This window comes from Scyliorhinus torazame, chromosome 14 (assembly GCF_047496885.1).
Source record: "Scyliorhinus torazame isolate Kashiwa2021f chromosome 14, sScyTor2.1, whole genome shotgun sequence".
Taxonomy (NCBI): Eukaryota; Metazoa; Chordata; class Chondrichthyes; order Carcharhiniformes; family Scyliorhinidae; genus Scyliorhinus; species Scyliorhinus torazame.
This window is the reverse complement of record NC_092720.1, coordinates 210,585,111-210,610,488: the sequence shown is the minus strand read 5'-3', so window position 1 is coordinate 210,610,488 and position 25,378 is coordinate 210,585,111. Positions and strand designations below refer to the sequence as shown.

Genomic DNA, 25,378 nt, shown 5'->3' with positions numbered 1-25,378 from the left:
GCTGATGCTCAGTTCCAGCATGTTGTGAGTGTGTGGGTGTGTCTGGTACGGTGTGTGAGAGTCACTGTGTCTGTGAGCGGGGCTAATGCTCAGTTTCATGTTGTGAGTGTGTGGGTGTGTCTGGTACGGTGTGTGAGAGTCACTGTGTCTGTGAGCGGGGCTGATGCTCAGTTCCATGTTGTGAGTGTGTGGGTGTGTCTGGTACGGTGTGTGAGAGTCACTGTGTCTGTGAGCGGGACTGATGCTCAGTTCCAGCATGTTGTGAGTGTGTGGGTGTGTCTGGTACGGTGTGAGAGTCACTGTGTCTGTGAGCGGGGCTGATGCCCAGTTCCAGTTTATTTGACTCTCCACAATCTTCCTTCCAAAATCCATCACTTCACACCTCCGTGTGAAATCTCATCTGCTCTGAGTCTGCTCATTTCACCAGCCTGTCTAACTCCTCCTGAAATCTGTTACTGACATCCTCACTGTTCCTCATTCATTTCTTTCAGGAGGAAGCTTGTCGGAAGAGAAGGTAGGACATGTTCTTTACTGAAACTCTGCAGTTTGATTAAATAATTCAGTCAATTGTTGTTATGGATTTATCTCTTGGTTGTTGTCACAACTTTAAATGGTCGTCCATCGGGCCATGAAAACTCGGCGTATTGTTCACTGGCGAGTATTTTACAATAACAAACGTTATGACCGTGATTAAACAGTATTAGATTTTCTATAACTGTTCTACAATATTGTATAAATGACAAGATGTCAGGTAAATAATACAACCTGGTTCCCAGGCTGGAGCTGATCACTTGCCTGATGTTGGCTGTTAGTGTCTGTGATCTTCCGGCTGACCCTGAGAGAGCCGCACGGTCCATGTATCCAAGGAGTGGGTCATCCATGTCCCTGCATGGAGCCTGAGCAACCCGAGAAAGTCAGACGATAAAGGGGGAACAGGTTCTATTTTTATTCTATAATATAAACTTGCTCCGTGTCCTTGACAACCACAACAGCAAAGACTTGTATTTATTTAGCACCTTTAATGTAATATAAAGTCTAAAGGAGGTTCACAGGAGCGTTAAAAAACACAAATTAACCCAGAAACACATCAGGAAATATTAATCCGGATGACGGAGGTGGAGTTTAGAGAGAGTGATTGAGGAAGAAAGAGAGACAGAGAGAGGGAGAGGACCAGGGAGGGAATTCCAGAGCTCAGGACCTTGGCAGCTGAAGGTCCAGCTCCCAATGGGGTAGTGACTAAAATCAGAGATATTCAAGATGCCAGTAGAGGAGAGCAGGATTCTCGGCAGGTTGTGGGGATCAGTTATTACAGAGTTGAACATTAAGTTCCAGGTGTTTTAGGGGCAGCATGGTGGCGCAGTGGTGAACACTGCTGCCTCACGGCGCCGATGTCCCAGGTTCGATCCCGGCTCTGGGTCACTGTTCATGTGGAGTTTGCACATTCTCCCCGTGTTTGCGTGGGTTTCGTCCCCACGACCCAAAGATGTGCAGGGCAGGTGGATTGGCCACGTTAAACTGCCACTTGATTGGGAAAAATGAATTGGGTTCTCTAAATTTATTTTTTATAAGTTCCAGGTGTTTTCAGCCTTTGTCTTTGTTCTCCAAACTTTGTTTGTAAAACAGCAAGTGGACAGGCTAAATGTTTCTCTTCTCCTGTGATTTGTGATATCCCGGTAACTAATCTGTTATCAGACTGTGAACCTTTTTCAGGACATGGGGGTTTCCATTCTCTGCCTTTGAGTTTCCAAGTTATCCCTTTCTCAGTTATAGATACGTGATTAATATTTCACTTTCTACATTTTCTCTCTCATCAGAATTGCTGAAAACCTGACCATTTACATACGTTCTAAAATCTTCTAACAAAAACAAATTTATTGCATTTTTTTCACATACAGGATTAGTGATGAGACTCACTTACTCTCCGTATCTGCTGCCGGCCTGTCTATCGGAAAGTTCAAAGGCCCTTTACAGTACACAGCGTGGAGAGAAATGATAAACTCCATTAACCCCGGTAAAACTCTTCTATTCATTTTCCTGATTTTAAATCCAGTTGTGAAGGGACTAAAGGGTCTCCAAGGTCCCAGATTAAATATTCACTTTGCCGGTTGTTAATCCTCGGGAGCCTCTCCATTCTCATATTTTACTCTCTGTGGGTTCCTCTGGGTGAGTGTCTGAAGCCATCAGCACCGTGTGTCAAAGCAGTGAAGGGATCTGTCTAACCAAAGGAATAGAGCACCAATCTCAGGATGGGAAACCCAATTTGTAGAGGAGACTGGACTGGTCCCGTCTGTCATTCTGGGGAACATTTTTTATCATCGTTTATCGGGAAGACATTCAGACATTAGAGAGCAAGTGTTAAACGGCAGATAATCTGGTTGGTGGAATTGAACACCTGGATTGGATTGGATTTGTTTATTGTCAGTGTACCGAGGAACAGTGAAAAGTATTTTTCTGCGAGCAGCTCAACAGATCATTACGTACATGGGAAGAAAAGGGAAGAAAAGAAAATACATAATAGGGCAACACAACATGTACAACATACATAAGCACCGGCATCGGATGAAGCATACAGGGTGTAGTGTTAATGAGGTCAGTCCATAAGAGGGTCATTTAGGAGTCTGGTGACAGTGGGGAAGAAGCTGTTTTTGAGTCTGTTCGTGCGTGTTCTCAGACTTCTGTATCTCCTGCCCGATGGAAGAAGTTGGAAGAGTGAGTAAGCCGGGTGGGAGGGATCTTTGATTATGCTGCCCACTTTCCCCAGGCAGCAGGAGGTGTAGATGGAGTGAATGGATGGGAGGCAGGTTCGTGTAATGGACTGGGTGGTATTGACGACTCTCTGAAGTTTCTTGCGGTCCTGGGCTGAGCAGTTGCCATACCAGGCTGTGATGCAGCCCAATGGGATGCTTTCTTATGATTTCCTTAGTTTCCTGAGGAAGTATAGGCGCTGTTGTGCTTTCTTGGTGGTAGCGTTGACGTGGGTGGATCAGGAGAGATTTTTGGAGATGTGCACCCCGAAGAATTTGAAACTGCTAAACATCTCCACCTCGGCCCCGTTGATGCTGACAGGGGTGTGTACAGTACTTTGCTTCCTGAAGTCAATGACCAGCTCTTTAGTTTTGCTGGCATTGAGGCAGAGATTGTTGTCGCTACACCACTCCACTAGGTTCTCTATCTCCCTCCTGTATTCTGACTCGTCGTTATTCGAGATCCGGCCCACTATGGTTGTATAGTCAGCAAACTTGTAGATGGAGTTGGAACCAAGTTTTGCCACGCAGTCATGTGTGTACAGGGAGTAGAGTAGGTGGCTAAGTACGCAGCCTTGCGGGGCCCCGGTATTGAGGACTATTGTGGAGGAGGTGTTGTTGTTCATTCTTACTGAATGTGGTCTGTTGGTCAGAAAATCGAGGATCCAGTTGCAGAGGGAGGAGCCAAGTCCTAGGTTTTGGAGCTTTGATATGAGCTTGGCTGGGATTATGGTGTTGAAGGCGGAGCTGTAGTCAATAAATAGGAGTCTGATGTAGGAGTCCTTGTTTTCAAGATGCTCGAGGGATGGGTGTAGGGCCAGGTAAATGGCGTCTGATGTGGACCGGTTGCAACGGTGCGAATTGCAGTGGATCAAGGCGTTCTGGGAGTATGGAGGTGATTCGTTTCATGATCAACCTCTCGAAGCACTTCATTACGACTGAAGTCAGGGCCACCGGACGGTAGTCATTGAGGCACGTTGCCTGGTTCTTTTTTGGTACCGATATGATGGTGGTCTTCTTGAAACAGGAGGGGACCTCGGAGTGGAGTAGGAGTGGAGGAGGTTACCTTCATCAAGAGGAGGGGATGCAGAAACTGGGAGTCTGCACTGGATAAGGGAGGGAGTGTGGTGATCTAATTGAAATGTTCAAGGTTCAAAACAGAAGGGAGAATGTAAAAATCCACAGGTTTAACACAGTCACAGAGTCCAGATCAAAGTCGGTATAGTTTTAAATCTAGAATAGGGAGTTTGGATTGAGTGAGGTTTATTTTTTGAGTGACTCCATTGATGGAGCAGATGGTGAACCAGTGAAGCCACTGCTCACTCTGTGAATTTGCTCAGAGGCCCAGTCCATTCTGAGGGCTGATCTTCAGAACAATATCACTGTCCACTTTTCCACGGGTTTGCAGTGTGGGAAGATGTTCTGTGATTCCTGAGGAGGGGACACGAGACAGGAAATCCTCCTCTGACTCCGGTGAGGGGAGTGGGGGTGACATGAATATACAGCGGGGGTGAGAGAGGGAAAAGAGCGGCGAGCAGCAGTAAGAAAAATCCCACCTCCTGGTCACAGAGAAATCATTACAAAATAGGGAAAAATAGATATTGAACTGAAAAACTGCCCTCATTCCGGCAGTGTGACCCCAAACGCTTCATAACCAGTGGAATATTGTTGAGGAACAGTCACTGTTGTAATGTAGGTAATTAGAAAACCAATTTGTGAACAGCAAGATCCCAGAAACAGTATTGACCAATCATGGAGTTTTCTGTTTTGATGATGTTGTTTGTGGTATAAATATTGGGCAGGACTCAGAGAGAATGAACTCCGAACATAATTTCCGATGGAGTATCCGGAGGTCACTTTCAGACTAGTGATTCAACCATTCTACAGACATTTCCTCTGGGTGGGGCATCACCATCCAGTGGTGGCTCAAGATTGTATTGACTCCCCATCTGAATCAAATGTCTCCAGTTTGTGGAGACAATGAGGCTTCTTCTTGTGTTCAGTGTGGGAACACTGGATACCTGCAGCTGCTACATAACTGCAGAGTGTTTGGTGACATTAGTGGGAGTTGGGTAGTAAGTACTGTGAATGATTTTGGTCTCCTAACGGCTCCGTTTACTGTGTAAATCTGGAGGATTCTGAAATGTAAATCACTCCAAATACTTTATGTGGAGGGTGTCAATAGTAAGCGCTGAGTTTTTGCCTGAAGAATCTGGGTCATTGCCTGTGAGGCAGGATTGGATTTGGACCAGCAAATGGCAGGTCAGAATGACCTTGAAGGTGGATGGTAAGGGAGCAATCCCCACCCTCCCTCCAGCTTTGTTATCAGGTGAAGCCAGGGTCACCTTGTCTTCACTGGACAGCGCAGACTTTGTTGAATCTGTGGAAAATTGGGGCTGATCATTCCCATGTTCACCACACCACATTCCCACCTGTCTCCCGCGTGCCCCTGACAGACACCTTGAACATCCGTAATTGCAGACAACCAAGTTGTAGGGGTGGGGAGGGGGTGGTGCGGGGGTGGGGGGAAGAGGGGCGACGCGCACGTGAAATTGGTGACCCCAGAGGACATCAAGGAACTCAAACGGGATTACAAAAACGTGGATGCCTTTGAAACTCCTCTTTGAGGTCCTGGTGCCTGGGGAAGCAGTCAAGTGGAAAATCGAGATGTTGTTTATCCTTAGAGGTGTTCAGAGGGTGAGAGAGACAAAAGGAAATGTCCTGACTCAAGAAAAGTAAATAGAATCTGCTCCTGCTGCTGATGATCGGGGTCATTGATTAGTAAGTTTGCAGACGACACAAAGGCTGGTGGAATTGCAGATAGCGAAGAGGACTGTCAGAGGAGACAGCAGGATTGAGATCGTTTGGAGACTTGGGCGGAGAGATGGCAGATGGAGTTTAATCCGGACAAATGTGAGGTCATGCATTTTGGAAGGTCTAATGCAGGTTGGGAATATACAGTGAAGATAGATATGGTAGAACCCTCAAGAGTATTGAAAGTCAGAGAGATCTAGGTGTACAGGTCCACAGGTCACTGAAAGGGACAACACAGGTGGAGAAGGTAGTCAAGAAGGCATACAGCATGCTTGCCTTCATTGGCCGGGGCATTGAGTATAAGAATTGGCAAGTCATGTTGCACCTGTATAGAACCTTAGGCCACACTTGGAGTATAGTGTTCAATTCTGGTCATCACACTACCAGAAGGATGTGGAGGCTTTAGAGAGGGTGCAGAAGAGATTTACCAGGATGTTGCCTGGTATGGAGGGCATTAGCTATGAGGAGAGGTTGAATAAACTTGGTTTGTTCTCACTGGAACGTCGGAAGTTGAGAGGCAAATTGATAGAGGTCTACAAAATTATGACGGGCATAGACAGAGTGAATAGTCAGAGACTTTTTTCCCAGGTTTCCTAGGGAGCATAGGTTAAAGGTGCAAGGGGCAATGTTTAGAGGAGATGTACGAGGTAAGTTTTTTGCACAGAGGGTAGTGGGTGCCTGGAACTCGCTACCGGAGGAGGTGGTGGAAGCAGGGACGATAGTGACGTTTAAGGGGCATCAGGACAAATACATGAATAGGATGGGAATAGAGGGATACGGACCCCGGAAGTGTAGAAGATTTTAGTTTAGATGGGCAGCACGGTCGGCGCAGGCTTGGAGGGCCGAAGGGCCTGTTCCTGTGCTGTACTGTTGTTTGTTCTTTGTTCTTCATGACTCACTCTTCACTGCAGAGACTACAAGATTATCATTCATTCCAGACTCCGCTCACGTTTCATCTTCCACAGGTTACAGAGAGAGAGACAGGGACAGAGAGAGACAGAGAGAGAGAGAGATAGAGCGAGGGAGAGAGAGAGAGAGAGACAGAGAGAGACAGGGACAGAGAGAGAGAGACAGAGAGAGAGAGAGAGATAGAGAGAGGGAGGATAGAGAGAGATAGAGAGAGGGAGAAAGAGACAGGGACAGAGAGAGAGAGAGAGATAGAGAGAGATAGAGAGAGGGAGAGAGAGTGAGACAGAGAGAGAGACAGAGAGAGAGACAGTGAGAGAGAGAGACAGAGAGACAGTGAGAGAGAGAGAGACAGAGAGAGAGATAGTGAGTGAGAGATCGAGAGATCTGTGAACAACAGCCTGAAGGAAGAAGTTGGTTCAGTGACATCATCGCAGTCTGACATACTGAGGATCAGCAAATCCTTTTGTGCCAGATTGTGTGACATGAAGCCCACAGACCCCCCTCCCCCAGCTTTACTGTCCGCTATCACAGAAATCTTAGATGACACGAGAAAAAACACTAATTTTGGTCGAGTTGACACAAACTGCCAGCTCCTTGAGAGGAAGTGACAGTTCATCAGGTCATTTGTGTTTGACTCTGTGAGACTGGATCAGTGTGTGAGAGTTTGATTCTGACTGATAAGATTTTAGAATCCATGAGGAAAGGCTTCCTCACCTTCACCTACAAGTGGAAGAGAAGAGAGCGGATTTAGAAATTGGTGACATTTCACTGCTTAACATGGACAACAGAATTCTGTCCAAGGTCATCAATCGAGTCAAGTCTGCTCTAGAGTTGGTGATCTACTTTGATCAGACCTCTGCTGTATCCGGAAGGCAGATCTCTGATAGCCTTGTGCTCCTCAGGGATTGTAGGATTCGATTGTGCCAGTTGAGGGATTTTGAAAGCATTCAGGTTACCAGCTGCACTTGCGATTACCGGAACTCAGTAGAAATTTAAGTTTAAACTTCTCAGGTGCAAATAAGAATTGTTTTATTTGTCTTCTATTGATTACAATTTGAAAGTCATTTAAAAGGCAATTCGTAGACAATTTGAAGCTTTCAAAGAATCACAGAAATTCTTGCTTAGGCAAAACTTTAAAAGTCAAAGTCAAAAACTAACTGAAGCTACCTCCCCAAAAAAACTAACCTAAAACTAACAAAAAATGGCAGAATGAAACTCCTCAGTTATACTGTTTCATATCTGTCTTAAGTCATCTGATCACACCCCAATATAATCCTAATTGGTTTGGGTTAGACTCAAACACATCTGATTTGACGGCACGCCGTCCATCTTCAAAATGTAACATTACTTCTAATTGATGTGTATCTGCATACTTGTGTATGTTAAAGAATGCGACATTGTGCTTTATCAAAGCCAGCAAAAACTGGTTTTATGCTGGCTTGGCTATTGTAACAATGGAGACTTCATGTTATCTCGTCATGCCATGCTGGACAATGACTTGAAAAATGTAAATCAAACTGTCTGTTTTAATCTAGTAAAGTGAATTATGCTGTTTCTATGAAATTGTCATGTTTTGAGAATGTTGGAATCAAATATATTTGATTTGATGTTCTAACTGTCCATTTATTAAAAACAAACCAGCAATAGTCTAGAATGTTTCAGCCTGTATAAGTTATGGAATGTGGTTCAGGCTGTTACCACTAATGGTCTTAAATGAGAACAATAGAGCCTTTAAGTTATGGGCTGGATTCAGCCCTTGTCCTTGGAGAAATGTAATGAAAAGTATTTTGTCTTATCAGACTTCTGTGTTATTTTAAAACTAAGAAAATGAATTTGCAGAATATGTGTTTTTTAATCCTTAATTCAAAACTGGGGCTTAATATTTACGCTTAAACAGCTATATTTTACCTATATCATGTGTATTAGAAATACCTGGCTTCTACAGGGATATAATCACCTATATCTGGGACAGAATGTAGACACCTGCCTCGTCAGCTTGGACCAGGAGAAGGCCTTTAACAGAATATCACACACCCACACGGTCAATATGCTCTCCAAAATGAAGTTTGAGGAGCAAATCTGCGAATGGATCCAACTGCTCTCTCCAAACGGAAATACCGCAATTTCAATCAATGTGTTGAAATTGAAAAGTTTTCCAGTTAAATCTGGAGTCAGACAGGGCTGTGTTCTCTCTCCGATCTTGTTCCTGTGCTGTCACCTCCTGTTAAATTCCTGTTCAGAGTTTTAAGCCCCATGTTAAAATCCCCAAACTCGATCCCTCTGTATTTATAATTGTTCTCTGACCTTACATTCTTCTACAAAGTCTTCCAGAAATGATCACTTCTGAAATAAATGTCCAATTTTTCTGCACATGGATATTTGAACCACAGCAACCAGATTTTCATCCCGATCGCAGCGCAGAATGGTCCTAATAAATGACACACATAACGAGTATAATACATTATCCCTCCTCATCCCTCTGAACCTCGCTGCAAACATTGACATGGTCAACACCACCATTCTCCTCCAAACTATCTACTCTATTGTCCGACTCTGTGGCACTGTCTTTATTTGGTTCCACACTTGCTGATTCTATCACAGCCAGAGTATCTCCAGCAGTAGTTTCACTTCTCACCTCCATAGTGCTCCCTCGGAGACTCTCAAACATTTTATCCTTGATCGTCTCCTTTTCCTGATCTACTTGCTGCCACTTGTAACCTCATCCACAGAAAGAGGGACAGTTTTCAAATGACACCCAGTTCGATCTCTCCATTACCTCTCTTGATCCCCCCCCCCCCCCCCCCCCCCCCCCACTGCCAGTGTCTTGTCAGCTTATCTGCAGCTCCAACAACACTAAAGAAGTTTAACACCATCCAGGACAAAGTCGCCCGTTTGATCGCTCCCCCTTCCACAAACATGCAATCCCTCTAACAAGGACAAACAATGTCAGCCGTGTGTACCGTCTACAAGATGCTCTTCAGAAACTCGCCAAGGCTTCTTTCTAAACCCACAACTGCTACCATCTAGGAGGACAAGAGCAGCAGATGCCTGGACACACCACCACCTGGAAGTTCCCCTCTCAGCCACACACTATGCTGACTTGGAAATATATCGCCATTCCTTCATTGTCACTGTGTCAAGATCCTGGAATTCCCTCCCTAACAGCACTGTGGGTGTACCTACATCACATAGACTGCAGAAGTTAAGAAAGTAACGCACCAACACTGTCTCCCACCCCTGCTTTCTCCCCACCCCGAGCCTATTTAGACCTTTCCCCTCTCCATTCCTCTCCCCTTCTGCTCCCTAATTCTCTCTGCCCTCCCACTCATCCAGAAGTTGCTGCCAGCCACTTCCCCTTTCGCTGCAGTTTTCTCTCTCACCTCCCATTCCTCTGCCCTCTCTCCCCTCCATCTACACCCCTTCTGCTCCCTGTACATCCTCTCTCCCACTGTCTATCCTTCCCTCGTCTCCCATCCCATCACTCTCACCATTCTGCTGTTCCACACCCCTCAATCCCACACTCTCTCCTACTCCCACACACTGTTCCCCACAATCTCCATTCCTTCACTTCCAGCTTCCCTAACCGTCTCTCCCTCCCCTCCAGCATATGCCCTGTCCCATCTAGCTCACTCGATCCTCCCTCAGTCCATTCACACTCTCCCCAACTCCAAAGTGATGTTCATCACAGAATTTACACTGCAGGAGAGGCCATTGGCCCATCGAGTCTGTACTGGCCCTTGGAAAGAGCACCCTACTTAAGCCCAGGCTTCCACCCTATCCCTGTAACCCAGTAACCCAACCTAACCTTTTGGACACTAAGGGGCAATTTAGCATGGCCAATCTACCTACCCTACACATCTTTGGATTGTGGGAGGAAACCGGAGCACCCGGAGGAAACCCACGTAGGCACAGGGAGAAAGTGCAAACTCCACACAGACAGTCACCCGAGGCCGGAATTGAACCTGGGACCCTGGAGCTGTGAGGCAGCAGTGCTAACCACTGTGCCACCGTGCCGTGTGTTGATAGTTCAGTTAGTAGATGGAGTATAAGTGGGAAAAGGCAGGAAGAATATAAAGAGAATATATTAATTACATGGAGAGGGTGAGGAAATATATATTCTGGAGATTGTCTTGTGTTGGTTTTCAGTGTGGAACACCTGTGGGAGTGACCTTTGAGTTGACTGGAGATTGTAACGTTTCAGGTTCAGAATGTCCCGAGGGTTGACACATTCAGATCCTGTCTCAGGGCAGGAGGCTGAACCCTGATGGGGGGACACAGGTCAGAGGTCAGCTCAAGGGTCAGTGAACAACAGTTTGTGTTCAGTGTTTTTAGTTTAAGGAGCTGGGAGCAGCAGTTGTTGGCAGCAGCTCAGCCGAGGAGCTGGGACTGTGGGACCGACAGGGCCAGGGGTGAGGGGCTGGTGGGGCGGGGGGGGGAGATGCGGGGGTGTAGCCCTGTGGACCTGGTTGGGCACGGGGGGGGTGCGCAACATGCTAACGCGTCGACCTTTCACCCCCTGCAGACAATAGATATTGGAATTCAACCAGCAATGGTGGCCTTCCTGCTGGTCGCCGCAGCCCTGGGGGATGCCCTGCGGCTGTACGAGCGGGAGCTCCTTGAGGAGGAGGCGGAAGCTGCAGCAGCGGAGCAGGCAGCAGCGGTGCGAGCAGCAGAGGGACAGAGGGCAGCCGCCCAAGTTGGAGAGCTGGCTGTCCAACAGGCCGAGGAGGGGGAGGTGCCAAGGAGGTGCCACATGAGACCTCGTGTGTACCGGCACCGCCTGTCATTCGAGGGGCTGCCGGACCGGGCATGCCGTCGAATACTCCCGATGGTGGCACACCTGGCACCGCGGGGGTATGGGGGAGGACACCCGCTCCCAAGGTGACGGTTGCCTTGAATGTTTATGCCACAGGGTCCTTCCTGGCTCCGAGTGGGGACCTGGATTTCACAGACCTCGGTGCACAGGTGCATCAATACCCTCACGGAGGTCCTATATGCCCAGGCGGATCAATACATCCACTTCGATGTGGACCGAGCCCACCAGGATGCCCGGCAGGCGCGGGAGGCCTGGGCCTACGTGCACTGGACGGTCAGATAGCCTCCAGGTTCACCGACTAGGAGGCAGGGGGTGGGGGGAGGGGGGGGGACTGGCCAGGGGCACGGGCACTGCATCCCAACCGCACCCCCCCTCACTCCCCCCTGGTGGCGTGGTGCCGCCATGTTCTGCCTGCTGCCCACCAGATACGCCAGGAGCAGGATGGGGAGTCCGAGGTGCTGTTGTGTTCTGGCACCTCCCCTGCGGGAGTCACTGGCACGGGTCTCATCACGTCCTCCTCCCTCGGGTGCCCAATGACCCCTGGGCTTCTCGCTGGGACTGGGGTGTGAGGGGAGCTACCCCCTGAGGCTCCCCGCCACCTGGCACTGCTGTGACTGGGCCATGCTCCGGAGCACCGCTGCAATTTCCAGGTGGCTCTGGGACATGGTCGCCTGTGGGGCAGCAAACCCGGTCCTGGGCCTCGGCCAGCGCCTGCACAGAATGCCCCAGGCCTTGGGCATGCCGATCCTTAGTCAAAACCATCGCCCCAATCCCTCCACTCTGGACCCCACCCGTGCGGTGTTGCCCTGGGTGACACGCATGGTCGGCACCACCTCCTGCTCCGGCACGCGGTTGGACTCCTCCACCTGCGCCTGCAGCTGTTGGATGCTCGCCGACATCCCCTCATGTAGTCCCTGGCTCTGCGACTGCATCTCCACTATCGATGGGACTGTCTGTTCCAGACGCCCGAGACCCGTCTGGATGGCAGCTAGTCCCTGGGATCGGCCCTCCGACCGTCCTCCCCCTCGGGTACTCCTACCTCCACCTGCTGTACCGGGTCAGCTGTGTGCTGAGCACCAGAGAGTGTCCCAGGAGCCTCTTCACTAACATGGCCAACCGATGTGTGTGTCTCCGGGATGGGGGAGGATGTTGGAGACGCTGTGATGGGAAGTCAGTGTCATCCTCCGACCCGAGCTCTGGGGTGTCCTGGGCCTCGGGCTGAGGGCTGGTGTCCGAGCTGCTCCCATCACTGCTCGGTCACGGGGGGTGGGCTCCGGCTGTGGCACTGGCTGGGGGCGGGGGACGCCAGGTAGACCCACCCTATCTCCAGCAGGTCCTGCAAGACACAATAAAAATGCCTGATTAGACCGTGGGCCGGGGGATTTGGTGGGCGGGAGGGTGTGGGAATGGATGGTGGTGTGGGGGTGAGGGTGGTGTGGGGGTGAGGGTGGTGTGGGGGTGAAGGTGGTGTTGGGGGGTAGGTGAGGGTGTTGAGGAGGTGATGTGGGGGTGGTGTTGGGGTAGGTGAGAGTCTGGGGGTGGTGTGGGGGTGAAGGTGGTGTTGGGGTAGGTGAGAGTCTGGGGGTGGTGGGGTGAGGGTGATGTGGGGGTGGTGTTGGGGTAGGTGAGGGTCTGGGGGTGGTGTGGGGTGAGTGTGGTGCGGGGGTGAGGGTGGTGTGGGAGTGAGGGTGGTGTGGGAGTGAGGGTGGTGTGGGGGTGAGAGTGGTGTGGGGGTGAGGGTGGTGTGGGGGTGAGGGTTGTGTGGGGGTGAGGGTGATGTGGGGGTGAGGGTGGTGTTGGGGTAGGTGAGGGTGGTGTGGGGGTGAGAGTGGTGTCGGGGTGAGGGTGGTGTTGGGGGTGAGGGTGGTGTGGGGGTGAGGGTGGTGCGGGGGTGAGGGTGGTGCAGGGGTGAGGGTGGTGTGGGGGTGAGGGTGATGTGGGGGTGAGGGTGGTGTGGGGGTGAGGGTGGTGTGGGGGTGAGAGTGGTGTAGGGGTGAGGGTGGTGTTGGGGGGTGGTTCGCGGGGCATTGTTCACACGTGTCCTGGAGAACCGCAACTCAGCGGGGTCTCACTCCCTCGCCCGTGGCCGCACTCCGCCTCGGCGACCTCCCTTTCCTCCGAGCCGCCGGCCACTTCCAGGGCCCTCTGCTCTGCCACGGTGAGGGGCCACAGGTCTCGTGGTCCACCTCCTGGCTTCGCCTGCTCCCAGCGTTTGTGTGCGGCCTTCTCCTGAGTGGGCGGGTGTTAGTGCCAGGGGCACAGTGCTGCCTACTCACCGTGGGCACCCTGAGGAGGTCGTGCAGTTTTTTTCTGCGCTGCTGGCCGGTCCGGACTATGTTGCCCCCGGCGCTGACCGCCTCTGCCACCTGTGCCCAGGCACGACGAACGGCGGCGGCTGGCAGCCTTCTTCCCGGGCCGGGGTACAGGGTCGCCCTAGTCTCCTCCACGGCGTCCAAGAGGGTCTCGGGCTCTGCGTCCGTGAACCTTGGTGCCGCTCTCCTTACAGCCACCGTGTTGGCTGGGATGGTGTGTGTGGGGGGAGAATTGTTTCTGTGCGGCTGCAGCTTGTCAGCCTCCCGAGTGTCAGTCACGGACCCGGCAGGTGTGGCGACGATTTTTCTGCCGGGAAGTCCATGGATTCTCTGTTGGTGTCAACACTTAGAGCTGGATTCTCAAATCACCGGCGCTGAAACTGAATTCGGCATTCGGCAATCGGCTGGAGAACCCATTTTTACGGCAAAATCGGGGGCGGCGGCATTTTTCAGATGCACCGCCCCCTCCAAAGCGGGGTCAGCAGTGAGTATGCCACACGCCGTCGGGACGGCCTCAGGACGTCACCTGAGGCCCTCCCCCGATGCTCCGCCCCCAATTGGCCACTTCCCGATGGCGTGGGCCGCGTTTGCTCACAGTTTTCGGGGACCTCGCAGGGCAGCTGCGGACTGTGTCCAGCGCTTCCACAGTCGGGAACGGGGAGCCGTTCCGCTGGCCTGTGGGGCTTAGGCAGGGACTGGGTAAACTGGTGGGGGGTGGTCCGGGGGCGACGAGAGGGTTAAAGGGGACGCTGTTTGGCTGGGTCTGCACGTGGCCGGCGCCATGTTGTACGGCGCGTATACGCGTCGCCGGACCCGGCAATTCTCCATCTGTATATCTGTATCTACAGGTAAAGCCGGGGGCTTTACGTGGCGCGGCTGCTGACCCCCCCCCCCCACTGGGCGGGGCATCGGTGCGGGGGCGGCTCAGGCATTTTGGTCGTAAGACCAGACACTTCCTCCGGACATGGTCTAAAAATTGTAGAATCCAGCCCTCAGTCTCGGAGAATCCCGCCCAGTTACAGCAAAGATTTCTTGTTAATCAGGTTTACCTATTTTTTAAATGTTAGAGTCTAAGATAGCGAGTATTAACTCTTTGCTTTGAGTTTAAAAAATTTTTTAGAGTACCCAATTATTTTTTTCCAATTAAGGGGCAATTTAGCGTGGCCAATCCACCTAATCTGCACATTTTTAGGTTGTGGGGGTGAAACCCACGCAGACACGGGGAGAATGTGCAAACTCCACACAGACAGTGACCCAGGGCCAGGATTCAAACCCGGGTCCTCAGCGCCGCAGTCTCAGTGCTAACCACTGCGCCACATGCTGCCCCCAACTATTTGCTTTGATGACCCATGATAGCAAATTTCTTCTGGTGGTTTCAAATCCTGGACTCTTATGACTTTATTCTCTTACTAGGTCAACTAATAAAAGGTCCTTAACCCAAAAAAAAAACAAATTTGGGGGTTATTGTTCGGGACTGTTATGAATTTGGGATCTGCTCTGGTATTGTGTCAAAAGAAACTGCAGAACTGCAAATGGATCTGGCTGTCCTGGTGCAAGATTTACAAAACGTTAGTCCACAGATACAGCAAGTGATCAGGAAAGTAAATGAGATGTTGGGCGGGATTCTCCCATCGCGCGACGAAGTGTTGACGCCGGCGTAAAACGAGAGTGTTTTACTCCAGTGTCAACGGGCCTTTTGGCGCCTGATCCTCTGGGGTACAGGGGGCCAACATGGCACTGGAGCGGTCCACACTGCTCCAGCAGCTGACCCTGGCATCAACTGGGCACCGCGGGGTCTGCGCATGTGCAGTGGCACCAGCGCCAACGCTCCCTTCACCGCGCCGGCCCCGACGCCAAATGGCAACATGGGCCAGCGCAGAAGAAAGGAGCCCGAGAGGCCGGCCCGCCGATTGGTGGGCCCCAATCGCGGGCCAGGCCACAACGGAGGCCCCCTCCCCCGGCGTCGGGGCGTCATGGCGCGATTTGTGTGTCCCCCGGCGATTCCCGACCCGGCGTGGGTTCGGAGAATCCCGCCTGTTATTCATTGTAATAAAATATAAAAATATATAATTGTTGCTGCAGCAATCCAGGGCCTTAATGCGGTCACATCTGGAGTATTCTGGACCATTTTGGTCTCATTTATTAAATTATATAATTACATTAGAAGCAGTTCAGAGAAGGTTCACTCGCCTGATTCCTGGGGTGAAGGGGTTATCTTATGATGAAAGGTTGAGCAGGTTGGGCCGATACCCATTGGGGTTTAGGAGAATGTGAGGTGATCTTATTGAAACATATAAAACACTGAGGTGACTTGAGAGGGTGGATGCTGAGAGGATGTTTCTCTTGTGGAGGAGTCGAGCATGAAGGGACAGTTTAAAATGAGGGATCTGACATTTGAGACTGAGATGAGGAGAATTTGTTTGCTGTCACAGGGTTGTTAGTGTTTGGGATTCTCTTCCCCAGTGAGCAGTGGTGACTGGGTCAGGAAATATATTCAATCATGTCAGCCATGATCTTACTGAATGGTGGGGCAGGCTCCAGGGGCCGAATGGCCTCCTCCTGCTCCTAATTCTTGTATTCTTGTCATGTAATTAATATCTGGTATCTTACACGCTCGGATTGTGTACAACCTGTGCAGTGACATCAAAACGCTGCTTAGCGGAAACATTACTTCCCACCCGCTCTCTCTCCAGCTCTTTCTCTCCTTCCCTCTGTTCCCTCTCCCTCTCTCCACAAACTTGTCTTTCCCCTCCCACTCTCCTTCTCACAATCTCTCCTCCCTCTCTCACATTCTCTCTCTCCCCACTGCCCTGCTATCTCACTGCGTCCACTCCTGTCCCTCACACTCTGACTGGCTCGTGTCACTCCCTCTTCTCCCCCTTCATTCCCTCCATCTGCACTTTCCCTCTCCCCTGTTCCTCACAGCCTATTACTCCCACACACCCTCTCTCTCTCTGTTTCATATCCACTCTCCTTACCTCTGCCCTTCCCACAATCTCTCTCTCTCCCTGCCATGCACTCACACTCTGCCCTCTACTCAATCTAACATCTTTCCCTCCCACTCTTTATCTCCTTTCCCCCTCTCACCCTCTCTCTCAGCCCCTTCCATTCTCTCTTCCACCTAACCACACTCTCTTCCATTTCTCTCCTTCCCTCTTCCTTCATCATTCCGCTGTACCTCTCCATCCACCCTCCCCTCCTCCCACTCTCTCCCTCCCCCCTCGCAATCCCCCCGTCCCTTCACTTTCTTTCTCATCCCATCTTGTACATTCTCTCCCCCACTCTCTCTCTTACTCTCCCATTTCCCTCCCACCTTCCTATTGTTGCGAACACCCCCTCTTCTTTTTCACTCTCCAACTTTTGCACTCATTCCTCTGCACTTTCTCTCTCACCCTCTCACTCTCCCTGCTAACCTGCTGTCTCTACTCCTCCATCTCAGTCTCTCACACCCTCCTACACTCCCTGTCACTTCCTGTTCTCCCTGCCACACCCTCTGTTTCCCAACCCTCTCCCAATCTCTCTGTAATCCGGCTCCCACACTCTCAAACCCTCCAGCTTTCCATCACCCACTTCTGCCTCACTTTCACTCCATTCTCACACTCCCTCTCTCCTTTCCTGCTCTCTCCCTTCACCCACTCCCTGGCTCTGCTGCTCTGATTTCTCTCCCCTGACCCCTCCCCCTCCCTCACTAGCCTCTCCCTCACCTACCCCGTTTACCCCTCTCTACCCCTCCCTCTCTCTTCCCTCCCCCCCTCCCTCTCTCTTCCCTCCCCCCTCCCTCTCTCTTCCCTCCCCCCTCTCTCTTCCTCCTCCTCCCTCTCTCTTCCCTCCCCCCTCTCTCTTCCTCCCCCTCCCTCTCTCTTCCCTCCCCCTCCCTCTATCTTCCCTCCCCCTCCCTCTCTCTTCCCTCCCCCTCCCTCTCTAAATCACTGACTGTGTTATTTTAACTTTCCCCCAGCTCCAGCCTCTCTGACTCTGGATCTGAACACAGCGCATCCCCGGCTCATCCTGTCTGAGGACCGGACCAGTGTGAGACCCGGAGACAAACAGCAGCCGCTCCCTGACACTCCGGAGAGGTTTAATCCCTGGAAATGTGTCCTGGGATCAGAGGGATTCACATCAGGGAGACATTACTGGGAGGTGGGGGTGGGGGAGAAGACTCGGTGGGAGCTGGGAGTGGCCCGAGAGTCTGTGACCAGGAAAGGGAGAATCCCCCTGATCCCTGAGTCTGGATTCTGGGTTTTGGGGCTTGGGCCCGGATTTGGTTATACTGCCGCCACCTCCCCCTCACCGACCCCCCTCACCCCGAGTGTGAATCCCGGGAAGATCGGGGTTTTCCTGGACTATGAGGGGGGACAGGTGTCATTTTACAATGCGGACAACATGTCCCATCTCCACACTTTCACCCACACTTTCACTGAGAGAATCTTTCCCTTCTTCTGTCCGGGATGGAATAGTGACGGGAAAAACTCTCCCCCGCTGACAATCTGCGGGATTAAAGGTCACTAACAGATCCATCCCATAATTTCACACCATCCCCCTGCCTCCTGCCAGCTGTCAGCTGCTGGGTGTGGGTCTGAGTCACAGGGGGTGCGGATGGTTCCAATGGTTCCTGAGCTCAGGGTGATTCCAGCTGAGTGACAATAATGTTTTGGTGATTTTGTTTTTTGTTTCCTTACTCGGTGAGGAGCAACAAACCCGCGGTAACTTTTCCAGTGACTCCTGGAAAATAGATTAAAATCCCCAAGATAATGACGAATAATCAAAGCGCAGAGACGATGGAGAATTAAAACCCAGACAGAAATAAACTAAGGGTCTCCGAGACTCCAGGTGGGAAATTGAACGTTAAGAGGGGCAGGGAAGAGGAACTAGGGTGAGATTGATCACCAATGGCAAGGAAATGACAAAGGAGAAAATCCAAGAGCAGGAAAATTAAATAATACCCAGGGAAGTACAAAGGAAAATTCACAAGTATATAGAAGCAAAACCAATAGGGAACAGGCAGGAGAATCAGAAACACTCACAAACCAGGGGTTGGAAATGAACAAAACATTCGACAGTCTGGAGTGTTTAAAGGTGTGGGGAGAGAAACCAGGTTAACATTCCGGGTATAAACCCTGTATGGGAACTGGGAACTGAAAGATCAGCAAGGACCTCTGTAGGGCTGGGGGGGAAGGAGGAGGGAGAGAGAAGAAACAAATAGAAACTCAATTGTAGAGAGGAACTGACTGGGCAGAATGAGCTGTGAACTGCAGGAAGCCGGTGACCTTCCTGCCTGTAATGTTGCTCCACAGGCGGAAGGTGGCGATAGATCACCGTGTTTGAGATGAATCAGTTCAGTGATTCTCAAACTGGGGTCGGGGAGTCTTTCCAGGGGGTTTAAAAATAATTTCTCCAGAGAGCGAGAGAGAGAGAAACACAAGAGAGGAAATGAAATGAAACAATCTTAACTATTGCACTCTGTATAAATTCCCAGGAGTTAGTGTTAGTTCTGCATTGAGCAGCTGTCAATATTCCCACCCCAACCTCCCGAATCCTCTCCCTTCTTCACGGTGATGGACATTTCACTGTCATGGTTTTCAGCGGTGAGTCTCACATTGACTTTCAGTGGGAGGGGAGGGGAGGTGGGAGACCAGCTGCTGCTGTGATACTCGCTGTCTTCAGTTTGGGCTCAGGCAGTGAGTAAGTGCCGTGATCGAGCTGCCCGGCCTGCTGAGTATTTCCATCATTCTCTGTTTATATTAATCTCCAGTTAGTTTCTGTCTTGACATTGTGATAAATCTGTCAGTTTGATTCACTTCAATCTCTCACCGAGTTTCAATAATGTAACTTCCTTGTGTGATTAAATAACACTGACAAACTGGACTGGGGTTGTACAGGTCTGTAAATATTGTCCAGAATGTCTTTGTTCCAGTGGGTAATCTGTAATAAAATTGGAATAAAGGAAAATCGTGTTTCTGGGAGTTTTTTATTTTACATTAAAACAGGAAGCTGCCTTGAGACAGTTTAAAGATGTAAATGATGTGACACTGCTGTGAACACTGATTTGTCAGTCTGTCTGTATTGAACATGATGTGTGAACTGATGGGGTTTGTATGACATTAACAGACAATGTTTAACCAGGTGAAAAGCAGTTCAGTTGCTGCACTAGAATGTTAGTGGAGTCTCAGTTATCATTTATCTCTGGTTTGTCTGCTCTGTCTCATCACTGTCCACACCAGAGAAATAATCCTGAAATCACTAGTATGTAATTACCTGTTTTATTAAAACATTATTAATGTTCTCTGTAAATGGAACCTGTTCATATTGTGGTTATTATAGAGAATTGTAATTTACATTGGAGGGTACATGGTTACATTTGTAAAATGATTCTTTTTTAAAAAAATAATTTTTATTAAAGGTTTTCATAAAATATCAATAACAAAATGAGAAAGAAAAAAGAACCCAACAGGGTTAAGTACAAAACACAATCTAAAAAAGCAACCCCCCCAAACCCCTCCCCCTGTACCTAAATAATAAAGTAACATTAACACCCCGACTTAAGACAACAGGTGTATACACCCCCTCAGACCCTTCCAGTGTAAATAACATAAACAAAAATAAAGTAAACCCGCCCCCCCCTCCCCCACCCCCCGAGCTGCTGCTGCCATTGACCAATGTCTAGCGTTCTGCCAGAAAGTCTAAGAACGGTTGCCACCGCCTAAAGAACCCTTGTACCGACCCTCTAAAGGCGAATTTCACCCTCTCCAATTTAATGAACCCTGCCATATCGCTGATCCAGGATTCCACGCTTGGGGGCCTCGTATCTTTCCACTGAAGGAGAATCCTTTGCCGGGCTACCAGGGACGCAAAGGCCAGAATTCCAGCCTCTTTCGCCTCCTGCACTCCCGGCTCCTCTGCCACCCCAAATATTGCGAGCCCCCAGCCCGGTTTGACCCTGGATCCTACCACCCTCGACACCGTCTTTGCGACCACATTTTGAGGGCTGCCACCACCACTGGGCTCGTGGTATACCTCCCTCAGTGGCAGCGGTGCCGTTGCCAGCGCCCCCAGACTCGTACCCACACAGGACGCCCACACAAACCCAATTATACTCCTGTTAACCCGCCTGAAAAAAGCCTTTGGGATAAACACGGGGAGGCACTGGGACAGGAACAAAAACCTTGGGAACACCGTCATTTTGATTGACTGCACCCGACCCGCCAGGGACAGCGGCAACGCGTCCCACCTCTTGAACTCCTCCTCCATTTGCTCCACCAGCCTTGTAGAATTAAGCCTATGCAGGGCCCCCCAGCTCCTGGCCACCTGGACCCCCAAATATCTGAAACTCCTCTCCGCCCTTTTTAGTGGGAGCTCGCCAATCCCCCTCTCCTGGTCCCCTAGCTGAACTACGAACAGCTCGCTCTTCCCCATATTGAGCTTGTACCCCAAAAAGTCCCCGAATTCCCTAAGCATCCTCATTACCTCTGGCATTCCTCCCACCGGGTCCGCCACATACAGCAGCAGGTCGTCCGCATAAAGCGACACCCTATGCTCCTCCCCACCCCGCACCAACCCCCTCCAGTTCCTCGACTCTCTCAGTGCCATAGCCAGTGGTTCAATCGCCATTGCGAAGAGCAGGGGGGACAGGGGACCCCCCTGTCTCGTCCCTCGGTGCAACCGAAAGTACTCGGACCTCCTCCTATTTGTGGCCACACTCGCCATCGGGACCTCGTACAACAGCCTAACCCACCTGACAAACCCCTCCCCAAACCCGAATCTCTTCAGCACCTCCCACAGGTACCCCCACTCTACCCTATCGAAGGCTTTCTCAGCGTCCATCGCCAACTCTATCTCCGCCTCCCCCTCCCTTGCCGGCATCATGATAACGTTCAAAAGCCTCCGCACATTCGCGTTCAACTGTCTCCCCTTCACAAACCCCGTCTGGTCTTCATAGATGATCTGCGGCACACAATCCTCAATCCTCGTGGCTAAGACCTTCGCCAGCACCTTGGCATCTACATTTAGCAAGGAAATCGGTCATTGCAGGGGATCCTTGTCCCGCTTCAGGATCAAGGAGCTCAGTGCCCGGGACATCGTCGGGGGTAAAGCCCCCTCCCTTGCCTCATTAAAGGTCCTAACTAACAGCGGGCCCAACAGGTCCATATATTTTTTATAGAACTCGACCGGGAAACGGTCTGGCACCATTGCCTTCCCCGCCTGCATGCTTCCTATCCCTTTGATCAACTCCTCCAGCCCAATCGGGGCCCCCAATCCCGCCACCAGTCCCTCTTCCACCTTTGGAAACCTCAATTGGTCCAGGAAACGGCCCATCCCTCCCTCCTCCCATGGGGGCTCGGATCGGTACAATTACTCGTAGAAGTCCCTGAAGACCCCATTGATGCCAACCCCACTCCGCACCACGTTCCCTCCCCTGTCCTTAACTCCCCCGATCTCCCTAGCTGCGTCCCGCATCCGAAGCTGATGAGCCAGCATCCGGCTTGCCTTTTCCCCATACTCGTAGACCGCCCCCTGGGCCTTCCTCCACTGCACCTCCGCCTTCCTGGTGGTCACCAGGTCGAATTCGGCCTGGAGGCTGCGCCTCTTCCTCAACAATCCTTCCTCATGTTCTTCCGCATACCTCCTGTCTACCCTCACCATCTCCCCCACCAGCCTCTCCCTCTCCCCCCCGCTCCCTCCGCTCCTTGTGGGCCCTGATGGAGATCAGCCCTCCCTCACCACCGCCTTCAGTGCCTCCCATACCATCCCCACTCGGACCTCCCCGTTGTCGTTGGTCTCCAAGTACCTCTCTATACTCTCTATACGACCCGCATCGTCCCAGTTCGGAGCATACACATTGACCAGTACCACCCTCTCTCCCTGCAACTTACCACTTACCATTATGTACCTACCGCCATTATCTGCCACAATACTCGAAGCCTCGAATAACACCTTCTTTCCCACCAAGATCGCCACCCCTCGATTTTAGGCATCTAGCCCCGAGTGAAACACCTGACCTACCCACCCTGTCCTCAGTCTTACCTGGTCTGCCACCTTCAGGTGTGTCTCCTGGAGCATAACCACATCCGCCTTGAGCCCCTTCAGGTGCGCGAACACGTGGGCCCGCTTGACCGGCCCATTCAGTCCCCTTACATTCCAGGTTATCAGCCGGATTAGGGGGCTACCCGCCCCCCTCCCCCACCGACTAGCCATGACCCCTCCTCGGCCAGCCACGCGCCCGCACCCCACACCCGGCCCGTTCCCCACAGCGGCATACCCCGTCTCAACCCACCCCACTCGCTCCAGCTCATCCTTGATCTTAGCAGCAGCAACTCGATTCCCCCCACCCCCCCGCGGCTAGGACCCATCCTAGCTGGTTTACTCCCCCCATTGCACTTCCGCAAGTCAGCTGACTCCTGCTGACCCCGGCCACTCCCGCCTCCCCTTCGACTCCTCCCATTGTGTGGCACACCCTCCTCTCCCGCTCCCCATTCACAGGCTCTCCCCCTCCGTTCTAAGCGCGGGAAACAATCCTCGCTTCCCCGCCCCGGTCCCGCCCCCCCCAGTCTTCGGCGCGGGAAAAAAATCCCGAGCTCTCCACCTACCAGGCCCCGCCACCAACCAAAATAGTCCCAACCCGCCCCATCCACCCTCCTCAACCCGAAAGAGAAAAACACAGAGAAAAAGAAACCCAAAACAATGCAAAGGCCCCCCCCCCCGAACCAAAAATAGGCATAACATATCCGCAGTCCCCAATCGCCCATCCCGACCCTCAGTCTGTGTCCACTTTTCGGCCTGAACAAAGGCCCACGCCTCCTCCGGAGACTCAAAATAACGGTGCTGTTCCTTGTAGGTAACCCACAGTCACGCCGGCTGCAACATGCCAAACTTCACCCCCTTCCTGTGCAGCACCGCCTTCGCTCGATTGTACCCGGCCCTCCTCTTCGCCACCTCCGCACTCCAATCCTGATATATCTGAACCTCCGCGTTCTCCCACCTGCTGCTCCTCTCCTTCTTGGCCCACCTGAGCACACACTCCCGATCGACGAACCGATGGAACCGCACCAGCACCGCCCGCGGAGGCTCGTTAGCCTTGGGCCTCCTCGCCAACACTCTATGGGCCCCTTCCAGCTCCAGGGGCCCCTGGAAGGACCCCGCTCCCATCAGCGAGTTTAACATGGTGACCACATAGGCCCCCACGTCCGACCCCTCCAGCCCCTCCGGGAGGCCCAGAATCCGCAGATTCTTCCGCCTCGACCGATTCTCCATCTCCTCGAACCGCTCCTGCCATTTCTTGTGGAGCGCCTCGTGCACCTCCACCTTTACCACCAGGGCTAAGATCTCGTCCTCATTGTCAGAGATCTTTTGTTGAGCCTCTCGGATCGCCACCCCCTGGGCCGTCTGTGTCTCCAGCAGCTTATCAATAGAAGCCTTCATCGGCTCTAGCAGGTCCGTTTTAATCTCTCTGAGGCAGCGCTGGATAACCTCCTGTTGCTCCTCCGCCCACTGCCTCCACACTGCCTGGTCTCCGCCCGCCGCCATTTTGTCCTTCTTCCCTCCCTTCTTCTGGTCCACCACCACCTTTTTTGTCACCCCGCTCCTAGTTAAAGCCATATACTGACGGGGAACTATTATTAACTCCTTCCCACACCGGGAAACGTCGGAAAAGTGCCCTTGGGGGCCCTGAAAAGAGCCCAATAGTCTCGAGAGGGAATCCTTTTGGCAGTGTTCGCTTCACCAATCTGCCCCCAAATGTCTGTGGAAACTCCTGAAAAAGGTCTAAGTGTCCATTCCAGACGGGAGCTGCCGAATGCGTGACCTACTCTTCCATGGCCGCTACCGGAAGCCTCGTCCCCGCTTCTTCAGTGGCCCTGGTGAGATCTTTTCACAGTTGTTCCCTCTGCTGTTAGAATTCACTTTTGATAAAGGCCCTCAGGTCAGTTTGCAGCTTTAAGCTTGCCCTTCCCCCGCTTGCTTGCTGGAAGGGGCCCTGTTTATCCTGATTGCAGCCAAATCTTCCACTGCTTCTGCCGGACCTGGCAGCCAAAAGACACAACACTCCTGGGGGACACCGTCAGGGGAATGCTGCAGTCTTCTTCCCACACCGGGAAATGTCAAACAAATGCCGTGGGGGCCCTGCAAAAGAGCCCAAAAGTCCGTTCCAAGCGGGAGCTACCGAATATGCGACCTAGCTCTGCATAGCCACACCCGGAAGTCGTAAAATGATTCTTTAAACAACACAAAACAATCTGAGAACCACTAGAATAGAAACAGTTTTTCTCAAACTTTACACAGTTCATTATTAAATCCAAGAAGCAGAAACTGAACATGTTGTTTGTGTCGTCACTGAGTGAGGGGGCGGGATTCCTGAAGATGGACAAGCGGATTGGGCAGAGCGCCTGTCACTCAGAGTGAGGGAGGTGGTTTCCGGTCACTAGGAAAGCTGATTGGTTGATATTCCAGACACTGAGCAAGTGAGGTGGGTTAATGCGGATTGTTGAAGTGGATTCGTCGCTCGTCCTGCCACTCAGACTCAGGGAGGCGGGTTTCCGGAGAATGCGGAAGTGGATTGGTCAAAGTGCCACTCACAAAGAGGGACCGAGAAACCGAGCGTGGTACGGGAAGTGGATTGGTCAGTTATTCGGCCGCTCACAATGAGGGCGGCGGCTCTTCTGGCAACGTAGAAGCCGATTGGCTAACCGACCTGTCACTCAGAGCGGGGAAGGCGAATCCTGGCAGATGGGGAAATGAATTGGTCGGAGCCCCTGTCACTCAGAGTGATGACGCCCTGTTGCACTCAGCAG

At 51.6% G+C, this 25,378-nt stretch overlaps 1 protein-coding gene across 1 annotated transcript in view; it reads left to right on the top strand.

Moving 5' to 3' along the window:
* The window catches only part of LOC140390455 (zinc-binding protein A33-like), a 33,252-nt gene extending 13,366 nt beyond the window's left edge, over positions 1–19,886 (top strand). Inside the window, exons 4-6 of the mRNA XM_072475605.1 lie at positions 492–514; positions 1,896–2,011; positions 17,554–19,886. Of these exons, the coding sequence (XP_072331706.1) occupies positions 492–514; positions 1,896–2,011; positions 17,554–18,104 (690 nt within the window). The 3' untranslated portion in view covers positions 18,105–19,886. The remainder of the gene's footprint in view (positions 1–491; positions 515–1,895; positions 2,012–17,553) is intronic.
* Positions 19,887–25,378: the final 5,492 nt, after the last annotated feature.